The sequence below is a fragment of the Amphibalanus amphitrite genome, unplaced genomic scaffold, assembly GCF_019059575.1.
Source record: "Amphibalanus amphitrite isolate SeventyFive unplaced genomic scaffold, NRLGWU_Aamphi_draft 000041F_arrow, whole genome shotgun sequence".
NCBI classification, from domain to species: Eukaryota; Metazoa; Arthropoda; class Thecostraca; order Balanomorpha; family Balanidae; genus Amphibalanus; species Amphibalanus amphitrite.
Window position 1 is genome coordinate 861,078 of NW_024881537.1, and position 24,429 is coordinate 885,506.

The 24,429-nt window shown below is 47.1% G+C and overlaps 1 protein-coding gene across 1 annotated transcript in view; it reads right to left on the minus strand.

Moving 5' to 3' along the window:
- Positions 1–2,878: 2,878 nt before the first annotated feature.
- Positions 2,879–24,429, minus strand: part of LOC122375663 — an 82,474-nt gene continuing 60,923 nt past the window's right edge. Inside the window, exon 2 of the mRNA XM_043355149.1 lies at positions 2,879–4,412. Coding sequence (XP_043211084.1) covers positions 3,168–4,379 — 1,212 coding nt within the window. The 5' untranslated portion in view covers positions 4,380–4,412 and the 3' untranslated portion in view covers positions 2,879–3,167. The remainder of the gene's footprint in view (positions 4,413–24,429) is intronic.

Consider the following 24,429-nt stretch of genomic DNA (forward strand, 5'->3'; position numbering starts at 1 on the left):
GCTTGTTTGGCCGCGCTGGACTATGATGGCCCTAACGATGACCTCTGAAGCCCCTTACGACTACTTTTGAGGGCCCTTACGATGACGTTTGGTGTCTACTGCAGGCCCGAAGGGACTACTGATTCGTTCAGGCGATTCACGTGCCCATTTATGTCACTTATAGTGCAGGGGGCATCTTACCCAACGCCAGGGGGCGTCTTTCCCACCCTGTGGGGTAAGATGCCCCCTTTCACTTCTTCAGGAAAATGCTTAATAGCAAAAAAAGTTATCATATTTTAAGCACGAAAGTGTGATATTTGTGGAGAAAAATGATGTCGGCTTCCGTTGAAACTACAAGTTTTTGCTTTCCGATCGTCATTTTCGAATAATATATGACATAGTAAAACCCTGGGCATCTTTCCCCACTCTCCCCTACCTCCGGCTTCATCAATTTGACACCTTGTGTCAAAACTTGAACTTCATAGCTAGCATTAGTCGGCCGGAAATGACGTCAGAGTGACGTCATGTTCGGCCGATTTCGACGCAAAACATTGATCCACGGTAATCGCTCCAAAGAGCTCAGTTTTTAAGCTCGATCCAATTTCTTTGCGTGAGAGGACTCAGAATGGACTGCGCTATCAAACTGTCATCTCAGATTTTAGAAATGTTGAAATTTTTGAAAAGTATATAAATTAAAATTCAAATTTATATTTTTTATATTTTCCAAAGAGTTTTTGATTTTTCGAAAAACCGGAATACATGTTATAGAACACATACCCATGTCTTACTCTAGCAAGTTTTAGCCAGATATTTTCAAAAATGGCAATGGCCAAGTTATAGGTACGCATTACAGCAAAAATTTCACGATTATTTATTTTTCAAATCGATTTTACAGTAGGTACGTATTTGACATCGTACACCAATATAAATAGCACCATCGTGTTCCTGAGCTCAAACTGCATCCGATAGACACTTGGTTTGTTAAAAATTTCAACTTTAAAAGTTGACCTTTTTGACCTGAAAGTAACCTGATCTGAGCTAGATTCAACTCGAAATGACCTCGAATGACATAAACGACATCGAATTCGAAATATATGGCCTAAATGGACCATAAAACATGTGTCACGTGACCGATGCATTACATAAGATTTCCGTGACTTGTGATGACCTGACCTTGACCTGAAAATCAAAGTACAAGTTTTGTACCCTCAGGGTATCTACAGCATCTGTTCACGAGTGTGTAAATCAAAAATCAGCCTGATCTGACTTGTAAGACGGCAGCCAGAGCCCAAAATGTGAACAAGTCAATTATACATAAATTTTACCTTTACCTGACCCGTGACGTCATCGGTGACCTCGAGGTCAATGAAGTTAGGTTTTGCTTGACAGTTTTCCCGGGGCTATCAGACGCCGTTTGAATTTTGACGATCGACCCAATAGTTTCGGAATTAGGAGGGGGGCTATGAATAGCCCCCCCCCCGCAGTAGGACGCGTTATACGCAGACGCCAGTGGGGCGCGGGTTAAGGCAAACATGTAGGCACTAGGCACCCACCGGAAAAGGCACATCCATATGCCACGATTTGAGAACCACTGCACGGCGCACGTGCAGGGGTCGTTCCAAATACCGAGAACGGCTGGGCCGATTGCGTTCAAATTTGGTAAAGGTGTATATAGGAAGCGTCGAGTGGGGTGCCGTGCAACTGCAAAAGTCAGAATGAATCCAGTTTACACATGCGCACGTGCAAGGTGACACTTTTAGCCCTCGCACGACCAGGCCATTTCTCATAACACGAACGACCAGGGGGGGGGGGGGTTGTTACGACCCCCCCTGGCGTTTCGAAACGGAAGGTCGTAGAGCTTAGCGGAAAAAACCAACGGATTGCTCTCAACGAGATCTCGCGATTTGTGGTATATTTTTTGGTCCTAGGTCAACATTTGACCTACTTATGACCGGTCAAAGGTCAAATTTTCCGAAAAAATCAAACTTTTTCAACTTTGCGCAACGATTGCGGCAAAACGGTGAGAGATATTAACTTCAAACCTTCAACAACGTATTCCCCCCTCAATTCTGCATCATATATAGTGTTTTTGGTGTATTTACCCTATAAAAGTAAGAGGCCTATTGCTGATGAGTGATATGGTGTCACATCACCCTCCGGTGTTTGTCCCGATTCGTCGGCTGTTGACCACTGCTCCGCTATAAATACTGTAGGTAACGACTCAGAAAAGATATATGGATATCCACTGCAATGTGGATAGCATCAGCAGAAAACCTCGGGACTCGGTACACACTTCGTGAAAATCCGGCCGGAGGCTGTACCTCTTATGACGTCATAACTCCGTGACCTGACCTGACCCGGTCAATTTTCTTGCGCCACACGATAGCCAATGCTTGCCCCAACATGCATGGGAAGTTTCATCATGATCCATCAAACAATGTGGGTATCACCGGCAGAAAACCTAGGGATTCGGCGCACACGTTTGGTAACTGTCGGCCGGAGGCTGTACCTCTTATGACGTCATAACTCCGTGACCTGACATGACCCGATCAATTTTTTTTCGGCAAAAGATGCGCAAAGGTTGCCCCAGAGGGTATTGAAAATTTCAGCCCGCTACGACAAGCCGTTTAGCGTGCACTTCGAAAAAACCTCAGGGGGGGGGGTGATACAACCCCCCCCCCCCTAGGCGTTCTAGGGTTAGATCTCAAGAACGGAGCTGGACTGATTGAGCTCAAATTTGGCACACCGCTTATAGAGCGGTTAGTGGGGTGCCGTGCAAAAGTTACTTGGAAGTATGTGCAAACCTCGTGTCCCCAGTGCGTGTGCGCTCGTTTGTCGCCCAAAAAGGTGTCTTACTGGTTTGTATGACATACGTGTTAGAGACAACTCAGCAGTCAGCAGTCTATTTATTTGCACATTTACAATGCATAGACACGTGCGGTAGGTAAGTACCATATACCAGCAGGCTCCTCCGTGCGTGACATTGATGCGAACGAGATCATACGTATTTGAAAAGTCACTCGCATACGACTCCCAACAGTCGAGAGAAGGCAGCCCTCAGTTGTCAGAGACAGCATTGCCAAATGCCAGCAATCAAGTTCTATCGGATAGCAACTAGCAAACAATGTAGCTCTAAATCCTGTGGCGCTCTCAGGCGAAGTAGAACTGCAGCATGATGACGGTGCTGGTTAGGCGAAGTAGAACTGCAGCATGATGATGGCGTTGGTGAGGATGGTGGAGCTGATGGAGAGCACGGTGGACCTGCGCAGCCGGAACAGGCCCAGCTCGCCGAGCGTGTCCAGGTCGCGGCCGACCGACTCCCGGAGCAGACCCAGCTGGCGGGAGAGCGGCGGCTGGCGCAGCTCGGCGGCTAGCAGCAGCTCGCGCGCCTCCCCGGCCGCCTCCAGACACCGCTGGATGGCCTCACTGGGTAGTACCATCGTCACCGAGGCCAGCCCCGTGTAGAGGACGAGCATGGGCACCATGACCTCGAACGTGCCCAGTGTGAGACTGCTGATCACCGTCAGCAGCATGGTGACGCAGATGATGGTGCCGGAGGCCATCACCAGCACCAGCTCGGCCGACATGGCCCTGGTGAGGCGGCCGAAGGTGCGGGACAGCTCTCCGTGGAGCGATATGATGTCACAGACGGCGGCCGGGTCCGGCTGGTAGCGTTCTTCAACCATTGCGCTGAGAATGGTGCTTATTTTCTGCAGCCCGCTCTCCACGTAAAGGGATGATAAGACGTATTTGAACGGAACGAGACAAAACGAGACGATTGACCAACAGAATACAATCAAATATATCAGAGAGGGGAGGCAGGGGAGGGGAAGTTTTCCACAAGGAAAAAGCAGCTGATAATAGAGCCTGACAGCAACTGTTATGGTGAATAATATCACAACGACGGCAAGCAGCTTTGATGTGTTCCTTCTCAGACTGGCAGACAGCTCCATGCTGCCATGGAACTCAGACAGTCTGTGAACTGCAGCGCGTATAATTGTGAGCTGCTCTCCGTACTGCTCACGACTCCACAGAAAACAGCATGCCATTGACATCCACATCAGGACGTACATCAGACCGAAAAATCCGCTGTGTGACAGAGCAACGACTACATGGCCATCGCCCTGCAGCACCCTACCCGTGGAAATACAGACAACAGTGAACCAGCCAGCTCCAGCCGAGTTGACGACAAACGCGAGCGCTGCGTAGAGCCTGGCGGCCGGGCCGGCTCGGTCTGTGACCAGCCCGGTGACCCGGAGCAGGAGCAGCAGGGCGCGGGCGGCCGGTGTCGCAGCCGGCTCCCCCGGGGGCTCCTCCGTGCCGCTGGGGAGGTGTGGTGCGCCAGGCGGGCTGCGGTCATCCTCCAGTCGACGAGCAGACACCACGTCCACCTTGGCCATTGTGACCGAGAGGTGGGACCGGCGCCAGTCTGACTGTGGAAAACAACCACTCTGCGCGAGTCAGCAACTTGATTTAGAATTCACATGGTTATGTGTGTAACTAACCAACGCGTAAGACTGTTGAAAAAATATCCGGACAATGTTTGTGACTAACAAATGTGAAATAATAAAGAAAACCGATTTCTCAGACTAGATGCTGAAACATAGACGAAGTGGAGAGTTACACAAAAATAATTAGTTAGATTGAAAGGTGGTATTTATAAATGCGACCGTTTTGTTCTGCTCTGAGATCGTAGAAGAGAACTTTGTTTGTTTGTTTGGTTGGTTGTTTATTTGCTCGTCACCAACAGGTACAGATAAAACCCGGTTACAGGTGAAGTCATGGATAAAAATAAGACAAATCTATATAAATACACGCAACCCTTCGGACGGACAAAAGCTCAATAAAGTTGGGTTAAAGTTGTCCGTTAGACCCACCTGAGAGGCCGGTCAGGCCCCGGGCTCGTGCCGGCCGACGTGGGTCAGCCGACAGCTCTGCACCCTGTGATGCACCACAGGTCATCGGCAGGAAGTGGCCTCTGTGTACCGAGTACGGTCCATCGTTGCACCGCCCTGCCTCAGCCAACAAGCGCCGACAGAAGCTGTGTGTGTGAAGAGGCGCGGCGGCGACATGGCCTGTGTTCGATCCTGGACTAAATGTTTGGGTCAAACATATCACCCTATCGAACTCGCTATTGACGAGAGGCCACGGTCTAGCAGTGCAAACTGCAGTGTCGCAGTCTCCCGTTGTAGTATCATGTCGTTGAGTGCTGCAAAACACGAGCGTGTTGATCTCGTTGGCCACAGCCAAGTTTTATTTATTTATTTAGTTACTTAAGTATTTATTTCGTTATCCTTCCCACAGGCTGATGCGCTCACTTACAGCTGGGCGTCGTCCCCAGCTGTGTCACCAGGATTTGCAAGATGGACGTTGATCAGTCGACGAGCTTCGACGACCAAAACGAAATGTTGGTATGGTGAAATCGATGCTTAACTCGCTTAGCGTCCGAAGCCGTCATAAAAAACAGCAACAAAAAATAATCCACAAAAAAACTAAGCCTACTGATTCAAGAAATAATATAGGTATATAGAGAAGTCTGTGACTGAGTTAAAAGCTAAGCATTAGCCGTTTTCACGACGGCCATCTGGTACACATTTGCTGGGGAATAGGTGCAGATTTGGTCAAATTAGTTCAGTATGTTTCTTAGAAGTTATCAGTTTGGGCTGCACAGATGCTCATATACCTCATTTTTTCAAGTTCGGTATAAGACATTATTTTCGTTTAAAACGCTGAAATAATCTCATGAGACGAATATATTTATTGTAAAAGAAATTGGGTGCAGATGTGGTCAAATTAGGTCCATTCGCCAGATAGCCCGTCATGAAAGCGGCTTTTCTAAGCTGGCATAATACTAATGCTAGCATTAAAAGTACTACTATTCTAGTATAATACTTGTATTATACTAGTACTATACTTTGTGCTAGTAATACTCGTATAAAATAAATTGTATAAAAACTTGGTATAGTTGGGCTACTAGTTCTCCCGGGCACATCATTAAAAGTGTTTTGAGACAGCCTTATGCATTCGCGAGTTGTCTACTTATTTGTAAAAAATTGGAGCTCGAAAAAACTTTGATGACATTCTTTCCCTCTGCAGTTTTTTCTTTAGTGGAAAATGATACGAATGACTTTCAGTGCTAGGCATTCATTGCCCCAGTGCACATTTCTGTTCGTTTCTCTTTTATAAAGATATCTTATATGTTGACGTGAATGTTCTTCTTCTCACTACCTTCATCAGGAATTTGAACGGGACTGGAGATGTCTATCGGATATCAACTTCTTGGTATACCGATACCAATTCCGATACCCACTAAGCATTTTATATTTCAATCCTAATGCATTTGGTTTTTGGTTAGTATTTTGAGGCATTACAAATATATAAGATGCTCTGAATTCGATAAAAACTTGGTATTTCTATCAATTTTAAATGTTTTTTTTTGTATTTTCCCATTATTTTGGTTGCTATTGGGCTTGGTATCGGTTTCAAAATTATCTGTACTTGACATCACTAACTGGACCCCTACGACCTTCCGGAACGTGATGCAAATTTTCTGCAGACTGCAGCTGACATTTTCACATACGAGTATACCTACTGAGCATTGATGTATTTTTCAATAAAAAGCGCGAAAATTTTAATAATTGGTAAAACACCTTAATCTCACCGCGGAACAGGTTCAAGCGTTTTCTCTTCTGGAAATACACAAAATAATTCAACACACAACGTATACGCCAACAAGCACTCAAACTCAGGACGTGAAAGCCCAGGAAGTCAAGCGGGACATGGGTTAACCCTCGCCCTGGCAGGGGGGGGGTCGATGCGACCCCCCCCCCCTAAGGTTTTTCGAAGATAGCGTAAAAACGGCGGCGCGCAGCGCCGCCAAATTTGCCACAGCCTATGGGGCAACCTTTTTACATATGACCTGAAAATTTCAGGTCCGTGTGACCTTGGGTCAGGTCACCAGGTCAGAAAAACCGGTACAAGGTCATGGTCAAATTTCAATTTTCTTTTTGCACCTGTCCAACTCACAGTTTTGCACTGATTTCCTTCAAACTTTCAGGATGTGCTAAGTTCACCGAGTTGTATAACATATAGTTCGGGTTTTTTGAGGTCACTGACCTGAGGTCAGTAAGAGGTCATTACGTCGTAATGTTAAGCCTATGAGAAAATAATAAATTCGGAAAATACTGGAGATATCCGCTTCGTTCTATCACTTTTGTGCTTTGAAACCACAGTACTTAACAGCAGGTCACTTGGTGCTTCTTTGTTTGGTGTACTTATCCATGGGTCAGGTCAAATGAGGTCAACTGAGGTCAAATGACGTTTTTGCCAATAACTTGGCACATAATGACGCTAGAGCTTTAAAAATGGTATCATTGTGTTCCTGGTGATCAGCCGAATCGAATGATATACGATATGATGCAATTTGGTTAACTTTAACTTAATTTATTAACTTAAGTGTACTTAAGATTTAAGAACAACTTTAAGTACACTTAAGCAAGCTAAAAAGTATATCATTCGACGCGCCTTGACGTGCTGAGTTCACTGGTGCTTTTCTTTTTGCTCTATCTTAATTAGATCAAAAGTTATAAGCGAAAAACTTTTGACCTGTTTTTAGCGAAATTTTTACATTTATACCCCCCAAAACCCCCCTAAATATTGACCTAGAGCAACCAAATTTGCACAGGGGCGAGAACTCCAGGGGGCCCACCTACCTACCAAATTTGGTGTTTCTAGGTGCCATAGGAGCCAATCGCGAGGGGGGGGGTCGCATCGACCCCCCCCCCTGCCAGGCCGTGTTATGAAAAATGCCCTGCCAGGGCGAGGGTTAAGCTGATGGTGTTGTGCCGTGTTTGCATCGGAGAAATCCGTTCACCTACCAAATATGGCAGCGTCTGAGGCAGCTACAGCGCATACCTGGGAATTGGGATGCCAGTGCCCCCCAGCCCGCTAACCGCACGGCTATCTGCTACAATGGCTTCCCGTCTCGGCAGACTCATGCATACAGTGCTCCCAGTGCCTGTGCATAGCCGGCGTGGCAGTTTGTCGATGGTCTCCGCACGTGAGCTCCACCGCCGTCTGTCCATTGGCATTCAGGAGGACCCCACGGTGGGGTTATTGCATTATATCGCATATCATTCGATTCGGCTGACCACCAGAAACACAATGATACCAGTTTTTAAGCTCTAGCGTCATTATGTGCCAAGTTATTGGCAAAAACGTCATTTGACCTCAGTTGACCTCATTTGACCTGGCCCATGGATAAGTACACCAAACAAAGAAGCAACAAGTGACCTGCTGTTAAGTACTGTGGTTTCAAAGCACAAAAATGATAGAACGAAGCGGATATCTCCAGTATTTTCCGAATTTAGTATTTTCACATAGGCTTAACATTACGACGTAATGACCTCTAACTGACCTAAGGTCAGTGACCTAAAAAACCCGAACTATATGTTATACAAATCGGTGAACTTAGCACATCCTGAAAGTTTGAATGAAATCAGTCCAAAACTGTGAGTTGGACAGGTGCAAAAAGAAAATTGAAATTTGACCATGACCTTGTGCCGGTTTTTCTGACCTGGTGACCTGAACCAAAGTCACCCGGACCTGAAACTTTTAGGTCATATGTAAAAAGGTTGCCCCATAGGCTGTGCTAAATTTGGCGGCGCGTTTTTACGCTATCTTCGAAAAAACCTTAGGGGGGGGGCGCATCGACCCCCTGCCAGGGCGAGGGTTAAGATCGTAAGCGAAGGATCGTAAAGCAAAGGATCGTATGAAAAAACTCGTAGGAAATGATGGAAGAAAAGTGAAAACCTCGGTCTTAAAAAAAAAGATATATCCGGCGCTCGGCTTCTTTCCCAGAGCCGTTCAATAATAAACATTCCCATGCGGAGGACCCCAGTGGTGGGGTCCCCACCACTGCTTAAAGACTGCCGTTTGGTGCTGTAAAACTAGGATATTTTTGGCGTCAGAACTCGAGTTCATGTGTTGTGACTACATTTACTGAAGGCTGAGACAATCGGAGAAGGAGAGAAAGAGAGAGGGAGAGAGAGAGAGAGAGAGGGGGGAAAGAGGAAAAAAGAGGGAGGGGAAAGAGAGAACCTATGTGCCATTTGACGTTGAAAATATGCTTGCTGACTTTTCTTCGGTGCCTCGAATCAGAAGTCGCTGGCTGCTTGGTGTGCAGTGTGGCCAGGTTATTTTAGACGCTGCTATTGCCGCCTGGTAGTTTTCCTACTCGCAGTTTTACGTCGATGTTTCGATAATAAATTATGGTGAGTATGTAAGGACAGAAGAATGAATAACGATGTTATTATTTGAAACAAAACATTATCATTTTAAGCTTATTATGCATGATTTTGAATTACGACCATCTGCCAATTGGTAATTTTATTTCAACTTTGAAATAGTTTCAGGACTAATTCAGTTTATTTTTGCACAAAACTAATGCATTTTTCGCAAATGCAACCCTAAACATGCAATGTGAGTACATATACATACATGTGCAAGCTAATTGACGTAGAAACTTCGAGTACATACCTGCAACTACATGGCATATGGGGATTGCTCACTACCGGTAGTCTTCCTCCGTTCGGTGACCATTTCCCTGAATTTAGACATTTTCACACGTCAGGGCAGGAAGACATTGTGCAGAAAGAAGTCGGTGTGCACGGTGACAGTGTCAGGTGACTATGTACTATGTAGTGCCCTTTGTCAGACGATGTACCAAGAGCCTCTCCAGGGTCAGATGACCAGTACAGCGCGCGCACAGGTGTCAATGAGGTATGCGTGCAGGAGTGCCGTAAACCCTTGCAGCATACTGACAAAATGGACAGATGGGCCCGAGCTTTTTCACGGTTCTGTTTTATTATGATGCCATTTAGTGAGCACAGAGCTGTGCCGCTTCAGTCGTAACTAAACTATGAAGCGTGCAGATCAGTTTGCTGGTGGCGTACAGATTTGTGTTGATACGCCCAGGATGCCATTGACATTGACCGTTGCCATTGAGGACTTTGCGATGCAAATTCATTCAAAGGCGCGGCTGGGGCTCGCCTGCCTGGGGGCTGCTCATTATGCCAGATTTGCAGACAGTCCTCTGACGGCAGCTTAGCGGGGTAGTTGGGGGTATAAAAGTGGACCGGGTGTACCCTTGGAGCACAGACACCCGACCGCAGTCTGCCACAAAACAGCACAACAAGCGCCATGAAGCGGGTAAGTGATTCAGCAATTTTGTTAGTAGATATTTTTTCAACCTTCCGTGCCTTCAACCTTCAGAAGACTCGGCGTTCCGCCCTCTAGCATTGCGTGACGTCTGTGCCTCTTACTTCCCCAGTCTCTGTTCCTGTCCTCTGTTCTCGCCGCGCCCTCGCCTCTATCTGCCGCAATCTCTTCTCGATCTGCTCCCACGTTTTCCTCACGTCCGCTGCAGTCTTTTTTCTCGCTAGCTGTGCTCTGATCGGTTTTCCTCACGTCTGCCGCAGTCTCTGTTTCTGCTCCCTCTGTTCTGACTCTGTCGTCTGCCGCAGTCTCTGTTTCTGCTCCCTCTATTCTGACGCTCACGTCTGCCGCAGTCTCTGTTTCTGCTCCCTCTGTTCTGACTCACGTCTGTCGCAGTCTCTGTTTCTGCTCCCTCTGTTCTGACTCTCACGTTTGCCGCAGTCTCTGTTTCTGCTCCCTCTAATCTGACTCTCACGTCTGCCGCAGTCTCTGTTTCTGCTCCCTCTGTTCTGACTCTCACGTCTGCCGCAGTCTCTGTTTCTGCTCCCTCTGTTCTGACTCTCACGTCAGCCGCAGTCTCTGTTTCTGCTCCCTCTGTTCTGACTCTCTCGTCTGCCGCAGTCTGTGTTTCTGCTCCCTCTGTTCTGACTCTCTCGTCTGCCGCAGTCTCTGTTTCTGCTCCCTCTGTTCTGACTCTCACGTCTGCCGCAGTCTCTGTTTCTGCTCCCTCTAATCTGACTCTCACGTCTACCGCAGTCTCTATTTCTGTTCCCTCTGTTCTGACTCTCACGTCTGCCGCAGTCGTTTCTGCTCAGGGGCGGATCCAGGAATTTTCGGGAGGGGGGGGGCGGCAAGTTGAAATAGGGGCGACATGGCAATCCGGGGGCGCCAAACCGTCGTCAAAATCGAGAGTTTAAAACCCACGCCGTGCGTTGTCACGTCCCCCTAGGTTTTTCGCAAATATCTTTAAGACGGCTGCGCGCAGCGCCGCCGTTTTAAAGATAGGTATTTGCGCCCAACCTCTGCTTGGATCGCCCAATCCGTCATGGGGAGGCTCACTTTGCTGAAGTCGCCTCATTTCTTCTAAGAACGACCAATTTGCTGTAGGCGGCCCACTTATCTGGGACGCCCATTTTTTTTTTTTTTTTGCTAGAAGTGCCCTTTTTCTTCTTGATGCGTCCCGCTTCTACTGAGAGTGCACCTTTTCTGTTAGGGCACGCCTTTGCTGCTGGGGAGTCCCTTTTTCTGTACTGTGAATGGGGCGGCCCTTTCCTGTTCGGCGATCCCAAATTCTGCTGGGGGCGCCCCATTTCTGCCCAACTTTTGCTGGGGTGCCCCTCTCATGCAGGGGCACTTATCTTTTGCTAGAGACGCCTCTTCTGGGGGCGCCCTTCCACTGCGGGGGACGTCTCTCACCTGCCAGAGGCATCCCTTTTCTTCTTATGGGGCTCCTCTTTTTGCTTGGGCGCCCCTCTTCTGCTCGGAGCGGGGGCACCACTCTCCTTTTACTGGGGCACAGCCCCTCTCCTGGGGTTGCCCTTCTGCTGCCTCAGGGGCGCTCCTCTTGTGCATAATATACTCCTTTTCTTCTTGTAATGAGGCGCCCCTCTTCTACCGGGGGCGCCCATCTGCTGCTGGGGCGTCTGTCTTCTGCCGGATATTGTCAATGGGGCGCCCCTATCCTGCTTGGCGAGCCCAACCCCTGCTGAAGGCTCCCCATCTCTGATCAACTTTTGCTGTGGCGCCTCTCTTCTGCTGGGGCGCCCCTCTTCTGCTGAGGGCGCCCCTCTCCTGCAGGGGGCTCCTCTCTTCTGCTGGGGCGCCCCCTTCGCTGGGGCGCCCGTCTCCTGCTGGAGGCTCCTTTCTCCTGCTGGACCCCCTCCGCTGCCGGGGGCGCCCCTTTTCTGCCAGTGGCACCCATTTTTTATTATGGGGCTTCTCTTTTTCTTTGTTGGGGCGCCTATCTGCGGTTAGGGCGCCCCTCTTCTTCTTGGAATGGGGGCGCCTCTCTACTTTTGCTGGGGCGTCGCTCCTCTTCAGGGGGGCACCTCTCCTGCCAGGAGTGCCCCTCTTGAACAGAAGGCATCTTTTTATTCTTGTAATAAGACGCCCCTCTTCTGCTGGGGGCGCCCATCTGCTTCTGGGGCGACTCTGATCTGCTGGGAATGGGCAATTGGGCGTCGCTCTCCTGCTTGGTGAGCCCAACTTCTGCTGGAGGCGCCCTATTTCTGCTCAACCTTTGCTGTGTCGCCTCTGTTTTGCTCGGGGCGCCCTCTCTGCCGCGGGCTATGGGCGCCTTTTTCGGATGTCGGGGGGGGGGGGGGGCGGCCGCCCCCGTCGCCCCCCTGGATCCGCGCCTGTTTCTGCTCCCTCTGTTCTGACTCTGTCGTCTGCCGCAGTCTCTGTTTCTGCTCCCTCTGTTCTGACTCTGACGTCTGCCGCAGTCCCTGTTTCTGCTCCCTCTGTTCTGACTCTCAAGTGACGTCTGCCGCAGTCTCTGTTTCTGCTCCCTCTGTTCTGACTCTCACGTCTGCCGCAGTCTCTGTTTCTGCTCCCTCTGTTCTGACTCTGACGTCTGCCGCAGTCTCTGTTTCTGCTCCCTCTGTTCTGACTCTTCACGTCTGCGGTCTGCCGCAGTCTCTGTTTCTGCTCCCTCTGTTCTGACGCTCACGTCTGCCGCAGTCTCTGTTTCTGCTCCCCCTGTTCTGACTCTCAAGTGACGTCTGCCGTAGTCCCTGTTTATGCTCCCTCTGTTCTGACTCTCACGTCTGCCGCAGTCTCTGTTTCTGCTCCCTCTGTTCTGGCTCTGACGTCTGCCGCAGTCCCTGTTTCTGCTCCCTCTGTGCTGACGCTGACGTCTGCCGCAGTCTCTGTTTCTGCTCTCGCTGCTGGCGTGTGTGGCTCTCTCGCTGGCCCTGCCGGCGCCGGCAGCCGAGCACAGCGACGGTGACATCTATTATTCGTCGTACTCGGCACCGGAGGACGACCTGCATGGGGCCGAGTCAGTGGGACTGCTTCAGCTACTCATCAACAGCAAAATCAACAAGTAAGCATCGTTTACAGACATAATGGGATGAAGTTACACGTTTGCCATGGCTACGATCAAACAATCACTATATGAAATGATCATTAACGTAAGCAGATCTCCTTAAATGATCCTCTTTAAAATATTACTCATTTAAACATCATTAGCTTCTTTAGGAACAATATGAATTTAACGTTTAATGCATCTTAATTAATTATAAATGAATGAGACATGAGGTTTTAGCACCCATATTTGCTCAATAGCCGACGCAGGCCACACAACTCTACCAAGCGCTGTGAAATGTGACGGAACCAACACGCCATCTTTTCCAGAGTGCGGTCGCTGCTGTCGTTCCTGCTGCCACGGCCGGCGCCTCACCCACCGCGGCACTACCAGTATCACCACCAGCAGTGGTAGACACTAAACAGACAACATCCACCGCGGCACTACCAGTATCACCACCAGCAGTGGTAGACACTAAACAGACAACATCCACCGCGGCACTACCAGTATCACCACCAGCAGTGGTAGACACTATAGAGGCAGCATCCACCGCGGCACTACCAGTATCACCAGCAGCAGTGGTAGACACGCCCATATGCGCTTCTCCACATCACATCACCAATCAACCGACTTTTCTGTGTTAAAGCGTCCATCTCTAGAAGAGATATGAATACGAAGCAATGCTTTTCACCGCTATATCACTGCCATGTTACTGTGTTGTACTCAGAAATTGAATGATGATGTGTTCATAAATCGCAACTACATATTGTTGTTCGTCGCTATGCGTCTTGCACATGAAGTTTGGCGAGTTGGGTGTACCATTTGCTATGCTGTCATAAGTTGTCGTCTGTGGATACTTTTTTATGTCCCTCGTAATTGTGTAATACATGACGGGTAATTGAAAAGCCAGAATGCCATGTGTTTTGAGTTTGCTTACTATGTCGGGGCACGTTCTTCATTTACTCATATGATTGAATTTCATGGCTAACCACTCATAATTTTCTATTCGGTGCTAACGTTTGCCCGTAACATGAAGAGTTGTCGAGCTAGAAATTATTTCCGCAAGTCGTCCATGAAATTTGGAAAATATACATCTTTTTCGCTTGGCTGTTTTTTCGCCCTCTTTCAACATACACTGTCAATATAAAGTGTCTGTGTTCTTTAGTTTTAGAGTTATAATTTTGTTGTCAGGCCATTTTTTTTTTTTACCAAAATGGCAAAGTTTGTTTCATGCGTTTGTCCCCGGTCTTCGCTCGTCTTTTGCCTCCGGTTCGGTCGGTTATCTAGCCTTGGGTCTTGGTAACTATTGGCACCATTAGGATTTTTTAAGCTTCATATATGCCACACATCATTTGTGCAGATTGCCGATCTAATTCGTTAGCATTTTAATCTTGGTAGGTACGTTTTATTAACTAAAAAAAAAAATGGATAAAAAACAATTCTATTTTAATGCCTTCACAAATGCGAACCACGGAATCATTTATTCAAGATAACATCCTTTATTTATCTAGATTTGCGGATGAATTCAAAATGGCTGCCTACATGGCACTGTGACCTTGTGACCTTGGGCTTTGCATTACCTATGCTATTATTCGTCGTACTCGGCACCGGAGGACGACCTGCATGGGGCCGAGTCAGTGGGACTGCTTCAGCTGCTCATCAACAGCAAAATCAACAAGTAAGCATCGTTTACAGACATAATGGGATGAAGTTACACGTTTGCCATGGCTACGATCAAACAATCACTATATGAAATGATCATTAACGTAAGCAGATCTCCTTAAATGATCCTCTTTAAAATATTACTCATTTAAACATCATTAGCTTCTTTAGGAACAATATGAATTTAACGTTTAATGCATCTTAATTAATTATAAATGAATGAGACATGAGGTTTTAGCACCCATATTTGCTCAATAGCCGACGCAGGCCACACAACTCTACCAAGCGCTGTGAAATGTGACGGAACCAACACGCCATCTTTTCCAGAGTGCGGTCGCTGCTGTCGTTCCTGCTGCCACGGCCGGCGCCTCACCCACCGCGGCACTACCAGTATCACCACCAGCAGTGGTAGACACTAAACAGACAACATCCACCGCGGCACTACCAGTATCACCACCAGCAGTGGTAGACACTAAAGAGACAACATCCACCGCGGCACTACCAGTATCACCACCAGCAGTGGTAGACACGCCCATATGCGCTTCTCCACATCACATCACCAATCAACCGACTTTTCTGTGTTAAAGCGTCCATCTCTAGAAGAGATATGAATATGAAGCAATGCTTTTCACCGCTATATCACTGCCATGTTACTGTGTTGTACTCAGAAATTGAATGATGATGTGTTCATAAATCGCAACTACATATTGTTGTTCGTCGCTATGCGTCTTGCACATGAAGTTTGGCGAGTTGGGTGTACCATTTGCTATGCTGTCATAAGTTGTCGTCTGTGGATACTTTTTTATGTCCCTCGTAATTGTGTAATACATGACGGGTAATTGAAAAGCCAGAATGCCATGTGTTTTGAGTTTGCTTACTATGTCGGGGCACGTTCTTCATTTACTCATATGATTGAATTTCATGGCTAACCACTCATAATTTTCTATTCGGTGCTAACGTTTGCCCGTAACATGAAGAGTTGTCGAGCTAGAAATTATTTCCGCAAGTCGTCCATGAAATTTGGAAAATATACATCTTTTTCGCTTGGCTGTTTTTTCGCCCTCTTTCAACATACGCTGTCAATATAAAGTGTCTGTGTTCTTTAGTTTTAGAGTTATAATTTTGTTGTCAGGCCATTTTTTTTTTACCAAAATGGCAAAGTTTGTTTCATGCGTTTGTCCCCGGTCTTCGCTCGTCTTTTGCCTCCGGTTCGGTCGGTTATCTAGCCTTGGGTCTTGGTAACTATTGGCACCATTAGGATTTTTTAAGCTTCATATATGCCACACATCATTTGTGCAGATTGCCGATCTAATTCGTTAGCATTTTAATCTTGGTAGGTACGTTTTATTAACTAAAAAAAAAAAATGGATAAAAAACAATTCTATTTTAATGCCTTCACAAATGCGAACCACGGAATCATTTATTCAAGATAACATCCTTTATTTATCTAGATTTGCGGATGAATTCAAAATGGCTGCCTACATGGCACTGTGACCTTGTGACCTTGGGCTTTGCATTACCTATGCTATTATTTGGGCATTAGCGTCGCCACGGGGGGGGGGGGGGCAAGCGGGGCAGCTTGCCCCCCCAACCTCGGACCGGGCACCCCCTGAGATCGATACAGATCCGATGAGATTTGGGAGTCGGGAAAAAATGGGGGTACCTTTCTGAGAATGCCTGTGATGTGAGGTCAGACTCGGTTAACCCTATTCCTGGCGGGCTCCGCCGGGACAAGAAACTGGCGGGGGGGGGCCGATTCGGCCCCCCCCCCTGAGATCTCGAGAACGAAGCAAGATAGCGACAAGCGGTAAACGGCATCGGATACGCACGGCCAGGATCTACAATTTTTACAAAGGTCATTTTCAGGTCAGGTCAAAGATGACGTCACAGGGGTCGAAAAAGTCAAAATGGCGGCACTAGATATGGAGAGAGTTTTTCTCGAATAACTTTCGAATTAGTCAAGATAGGAACAAACTAAGGGCATCATCGTGATCCTCTCGTCAATCCGCATCGAATGATATATATTTTGACCTCGAAAGGTCAAGGTCAAAGGTTGACCTCAGGTCACGTGACCTCGAGGTCATCATGTATATCATTCGATGCGTCTTGACGAGCTGAACACAATGAGACCATCCACGCGTCTGTATCTTGTTCCTGTACGCAGTTATTGGCCAAAAACCTTTGGTGACCTTTGATGACGTCACATGACCTCACAGCTGCCCAACAGCAAAACAGACCTCAAGGTAGTGAAGGTTGATCGTATATGAAGTCATGTATGGTATATGGGGCCATTCCGACCCGTTTTAGTGGTAAAAACAGGGAGTTGATTTTTCCCCCATTGACTTATAATGGGGAGGTCGCGAAATTGACCTGACCTTAGGTCACTGATATCAAAATTCCGAGATATACAAATTGCACATACTGGTACCCTAACTAAACCCTGAAGAGAAGAAATTGATCGGTCAAAAACTCTAGCTCTGGCGTGATTGCAAACTTTTCTGAGGTAGCGTCACCAAACCGCCTCTGGTGACCTGACCTGAGGTCAGATCAACTCAAAAATTTCAGACATGTTGCGTAGAAGCCTTTTAGGAAAAGTCAGAAAATTTGAGCTTCCTAGCTCAACGCGTTTGGGAGATATAACCAAAAAACCTCAGGGGGGGGGGCTCCTGAGGCCCCCCCCCCCCCCCCCCGCCAGGAATAGGGTTAAAGGGTGCAGTTCAGGCCAGAGTCGGAGTCGCAGTCGCCAAAATCTTCACGACGCCGATTCCAGACTCGGAAATGTCAATACTGTGATTCATTCCATGTTCCCAGTTGGTTCTTTATTACATTTTATAGCCGATTTTCATAAAAGTTTTGAAGTGCTGACACAAAATTTCCGTTCAAAGTGTGACACTAAATCTTCGGGCCTTCTTAACTCTCGTCAAATGTCTGCGACAGACTCAAGTACCGTTCAAGTGCCACAGGGCTCATGAGCTTGCTTTTCACACAGGCTCCGAAGGAGCTCCACTGAGCTCTAAGAAGCCTTCAGAGGGCCCAAACCGGCCTCTGAGAGTCCCACTGGAGTGTCCATATTCTCTGAGGGCCCATACAGGGATCTTTGAGGACCTTACACATGCGTAGACCTCTGAAGGGCCACACGGATCTTTGAGAATACTTTCGAAAATTTCTGAGAACCTTAGGCCTCTGATAGGTCAGCCGAGCTTTTGAGGCGACAGATTTTGCACAACTCACGTGTGCCTCTGAGGGTCCCAGCACATGTTTCTTATGTCCCTATGTAGGGTCCTTAGGGATTCGACACCGACCTCCAGGGTTCACACTGCTATCTGAGGGCTCCCGGCTCACCCTGGGCCTGGTCTCTTAGCGCCCGCCGCCCACACTGGCTTCTGAGGTCCCCACCTTGGGCTCGGAAAGCCCTAAAGCACCACGTACACGTAACTATTTGGGGTGACCAATGCCGATCTTCAGGATCCTAAGCAGGCTTCTGAGAGCCCACACTGACCCTGAGTGGCCTAAAATGGCCCGGAAGTCCCAAGCCGCTAAAAGGGATCCCTTGCCGCTATGCCGTGCGAAATTTTGGTTCCGTTATCTTTTCTTCGCATTTGCAGCGCTTCCCTACATACGAAAAACGAGAAACTTTTTGTTCACACTCCCGTGTGAACAAAATACCTCCTCTCACTGAAGCAAAGATGAATTAGGTATTTCCGATGCACACTTCCGACATTCAATCTCCGCCGAAAGCCCAACTTAGCCATCGGCGGCTGGGATGAGCCCTATGCATTTCACGTAGAACCTCTGCGACTGCATGCATGCGTGAATGAAGGTTTCAGTAAGGTGATTCTATTACTGAGCGTTTTTAACCTTTTTTGGGGTGATGATCATGAGCGACGAGCGTCTGATCGGGGGCTCTCTAGAGTGCGTCGGCAATCGCAGCCATTGTGATTCTACCGGCCGTGTTTTTGTCCAAAAATGTCAAAATTTTGAATTTTCTGTAAAAAATGATCATGTCATAGCAAGAAGGAAAACCTTGTCACCATCGTATTCCTCGCACCATTACGCGTCGAATGATATGTAAAATGAATGAGTAACGACTGGAGAAAGGCAAGATTTAACACAAAAGTTGATTTTGCCCCCCCCCCCCCCAACCGAAAATCTCTGGCGACGCCTATGTATTTGGGTATAGTTATTGGTACATGGGATAGTCTCTTCTCAGAGCATTCAAATTTTTATTAGGCTGCGAATTAATAGCTTCGTAAGTATCGATTTTCTGCATTGATGCTGGTAAAAAAAGAATTAGTGCGCCGAAAATGTCTACTTATGCGCATAACTTGCTTTACTTTACCACTGCTTCATATAACTTCTATCAATATTTTCTATGTTGCTGATAATTATTTCAGATTGGCTATCACAATTAGCTTGCAAGGTTTAGTTCTTTTCACTGATGCTGATAATTTGTAGTAGGTATAGTGCTCAGCAGACTTGTGCCACGGTTCCGAAATAATCCAAGATTCACAAAGTCCAAGTTCTTGGATCTTGATGGATCTTAGACCAAGATACCTATAAGAAACAGGTAGATCCGATGTTTGAAAGTAAACAAAAAGTAAAGCCCCAGTCACAAATTTGACGCACCTGTGACATTTCCTGACACCCACGTGACTATTGTATTAACTTTTGTGTTATGTGATGTTTTGACCTTATTTAAAGTACTGAAAGCTCAAAATGTATGATTAATGTTGTTTAAAGCAGCATATTAATAATTATGTTTGTAAATTATCGATAAGCTGCTTATAGCAGGTCACGTGATTGCTACCAGATTATGTGCTCAGAAAGCATCTTTTCAACTTCGATTTTGAACAATTTTTACCTCCTTTGAGGCCAAATGATGGACGGTTTGAGGCACACGATGAAATGCTGAATCTATTGATGCCAAAATTTGTTCGTTTTTTGCATTTTTAGACTAGTATATCCTGGCTCAAACTTTGACCAGTTTGTGTGTAAACCCTATGGTGAAGGGAAAACTTCACGCCCAGCAGACGTCTTTACAGTGCTACCAAATCGTGTTTGGTGGGGGTCGTCTTAGACCTTGTGCTGTAATTTTTGTCGCGAGGCTTTGGAAACCCAGGGTCCTAAAATTATCATAAGCCACAAGACCTTGGAAAATGGAAACTCAGGACCTCAAAATTTCCATAGGTAAGCTGGGAGACCTTGGAAACCCAGGACCTCAAAATATTCACGAGCCGGGAGACCTTTGGAACCCAGGAAATCAAAATTTTCATAAGCTGCGAGACCTTGGGGACCTTGGATATTAGGGGAAGTTGGGGGAACGCCGAAGACTTTTTTTCTGACGCCCGTAGCACGCAAGGTAGACAACATACGCTATTCTTGTTGGCGTCATTCGAGAGGCCAGTCTTTTGCCTTTCAAACATACCAGGCGCATTTGATGAATTCGCATACCGTTAAGCGCACAAACTAAAAATATCAAAGAAGTGACTTTTTCGGCGTTGCCCCGGACTGCGGGGAAAGCCGAAAATGGGAGAAATGATCTACGGGGAATGCCGACATTGATGTTTTGCCATTTTATCTCAAACTTTATCCAGAATTCATCAAAGCTGACACACGTTTCAAGAGCTTGAGGACGCGGTGCACACTGGAAGTTTTAATTGTGTGATATAATAAGAAAATGCCTTATCCCTCGCCGGCCGAGGGGGGGGGGGCGGGTGCCGCCCCCCCCATAGGGTTTTTTCGCGATAGCTCCGAACACGCTGGCGATAGAGAGCTGAAACTTGGCATACCTGACCTTTGATCCAAGCCGGATCTTTTGACACCAACCGCATTTTTGGGTCAGGTCAGGTCACTGACCTATGACGTCATAAGTGAACCTCTGCACGGTCTTCAGATGTCGCAACTTCGCAACGCCCTCACTGCCAGAGGAGATGTCACAGGGAAATGAAACTTGCAGAATCTAGTATCCATTATGAGTCCCACAACTTGTATATCTCGGATTTTTCCTAAAGGTCATATGAAGTCAGGTCATTTTCGTGACCTCACCATTATAAGTCAATGGGGAAAAATGAAAACTGCTATTCTGGCGCCGGGAACGATCTCCAACTATCTCAAGCACACAGAATCGTGATTTGATGCACTCCTTGCAAGGTTAGATGCGTCACTTTTGCAATGTTGACCTTGCGTGACGTCATTTATGACGTCATCAAGGTCATATTAGTTTTTCGTCAATAACTCTTGATCAAATTGAGCTAGCGAGTCGGGAAAGCCACCAATGGACTCAGGAAGACCTGCCGAATCGAATGATATGCGACATGACCTCTTTCGACCAACTTCGTGACCTGGGGGTGCTGACCTGACCTTGACCTGAGGTCAACACCCAAAGTTGACCTGACCCGGACAAAAAGTATATCATTCGACGCGCCTGAGCGAGACGAACACGATGCTGCCAAAATCGGCGCTCTGCGGCCGTTTTTTGCGAAGTTATTCACCAAAAACTGAACCGTACCTCGGGGCACTTGACCTGACCTCAGAGGTCACCGGTTGACCTAGGACCTTAAAATCGGGTACCAATCTCTGCGTCTCGTAACGGCGCACACGCTCGTTTTTTCCGCGACGCGCTAGCTCCACCAGGGGCGAAACGGCGAGGGGGGGGTCGTACCCGCCCCCCCCCCCTCGGCCGGCGCGTATGTAGAAAACCAATAGGTCCGGCGAGGGATAAATCATTCCTTATAGGTAACAGGCCGTTGTGTCGGTTGGAAGTGTAATTTGTGTGACTAAAAATACGCGTTGCTATTCTACAGCAGTAAAGTCCACGTAGCGTGCTTTTAACACGTGCGTAATCGCACGTTTTCGGCATTACCCCAGCCAGCCATACTTTCATTTGCAGGCCCATAACTTTTCAACGTGCTGTATAAATTTCAAATAGGCAGCACACTTATGCAAAGACATGCTAAAGATTACTTGACCGAATTGGCCAGACAAACGGTAGCATAATGAGTAAAAAATGCAGCTTCAAAGGCGCATGCAGTACAAGGGAAACGTACCTTGAAAACGCTCTTGGCGCCCTCACAGTCGAAGTATTCCGAATGACGACTCGTAACAAACATGCGATAATTGTAGTCACTTAAGCTTCAGAGCATCACTGACAGGTGGCATCCATGTCTTACGGTTTTCTAAGTATCTCGAATTTCGGCTTTGCCCCAACTCCGGCATTGCCCCAACTTCCCCTATAAATTAGATTTGTCGTGCAGGACCTTGAGGATCCAGGTTCTTGATTTTTGGTCATGGCACGAGTCTGCTTGAGACACCATTGGCGCTTCCCTTCTTTTAAGCAGCAAAGGGGTCAAAGGGAAAGCAAAGTTATCATAGATGTCATATAAATTCCTCTCCCACTAATTGAGCTTCACGGGAGACTTTTCAAGCTATTCTGAACCACCGGCTGTAACCGTAGCTGCAGTTGACGCTAACTTCACGGACATGACTGGTTCGCCTCTTATCCCGCGCGGGGCTGGGGGGGGGGGTAAATTTTACCCCCCCCTCGCGAATTTTTGCGATATCTCAAAAACGGCGGCGCGCAGCGCCGCCAAACTTTCAGTACCTTTTCTTACATCAATTTCACACGTTCCCTGAAAATTTGAGCGAAATCCGTCGGAAAATTTTTGAGAAATTGACGTTTTAGTGACGTCATGTTCGCCATTTTCGCCTCAAAAACGGCAAAAGTTCAAACGCCGCTAACATCTTCATTTTTAAAGGAATCAAGACGTAACAAAAAAGGTTATACGTAATTTTACTTTGTCTATCAAATGGCTATCTCGGTTTTTTGAAAATTTTGGATTTTGGCCTAAATTTTTTCAAAAAACTGACTTTTTTGGGAAAATCATTATAAAATCCAAAATTTTGAGTCTATCGAAAAAACCGGAATATATGTCAGAGAAGTGGTCTATGTGCACCTACATACCAAATTTTAGAAGAATCGGTTCAAAAATGTGGGAGTTATTCAAAATTTTATGACGTCACGACACACAAAATTTTTGAAAAATGACTTTTTTGGAAGTTCTAGACCTCGTACGGAAACAAAAATAGCACCATTCGATTCGCCGTGAAAAACTGCATCAGATAGACACCTTTTTAGGCCTTAACAACCAACTTCAAAATTTGACCTCACTTGACCTGACCTTGACCTGACCTCGACCTGAAATTCATCCAGAGGTGGTCCATATCACTTATTGAGTGTGCCTATTGAATTCTATGAGTAAAATGACCCATAAAACATGTGTCGCACATGCCCTTTTCTATATTTTGTTTTTTGGTGACCTGACCTGACCTGACCTGACCTTGACCTTGACCTCTGAATGATATTGTATGCAACGAATATTGTCTTGGTAGCCTAAGAACACGTTTTGGGCGATCAGTCTCAGTCCATGACTCCATTCTTCGGCAACTACGGTGCAAGGCCGATACTGTAGAAACTTGCAATTTGTACCCTTGACCTGACCTTGACCTTGACCTCAAACTTTAAATTAAGTACATGATTCTAGTAGTTCGTGATGAGAGCTTTCGATTGGCGTTTGAATTTTCCAAATCGGACCATTAGTTCGGGAGATAACAGGGGGGGGGGGTAAAATTTACCCCCCCCCCCCCAGCCCCGCGCGTTCGGCTGGAGACCCCAGCCCCGCGCGGGTTATCTCTCCGGTCACATCCAGTTCGTGTGCAACTCTGTGCGTATGTATCACATCCCTCTCCGGTGAAAGTGTTCGCTGTTCACTGCTCCCTTCTGCGTAGCGGTCAACCGACCAAGAACACCAGCGCCTCCGCGGGCAAAGAGAGAAGCAATACTTTGGAGCCTCGTCTATAGATGATGCCATTTTTGGGAGGCATGCTACGGCTCTCAGCAGCGATCGGCATGGGGCTGCAGGGATTACGTGACAAAAGATTGTAAGACAAAAGATCGTATGAAAATGATCGTAAGATAAAAATTGTACGACAATAGATCGTAAGCAAAAGAGCGTAAAGCAATAGATCGTATGACAAGATCGTAGGAAAATGATCGTAAGATGAAGATCGTGTGTCGCAAAAAAATTGTACGACATAACCCTCACCCTGGCAGGGCATTTTTCATAACACGGCCTGGCAGGGGGGGGGGGTCGATGCGACCCCTCCCCCTCGCGATTGGCTCCTATGGCACCTAGAAACACCAAATTTGGAAGGCAAGTGGGCCCCCTAGAGTTCTCGCCCCCCTGCAAATTTGGTTGCTCTAGGTCAATATTTAGGGGGGTTTTGGGGGGGGTATTAATGTAAAAATTTCGCTAAAAACAGTTCAAAAGTTTTTCGCTTATGACTTTTGATCTAATTAAGATAGAGTAAAAAAGCACCAGTGAACTCAGCACGGCAAGGCGCGTCGAATGATATACTTTAAGCTTGCTTAACACGCGCAGTGGAAGGGGGGGGGGCGGATTTCGCCCACCCCTCCTGTTTTTCGCCAATAACTCGCGCTGCAAACATAATATTACCTAATGTGAAATTTCGGCTACCTGTCCAGAATT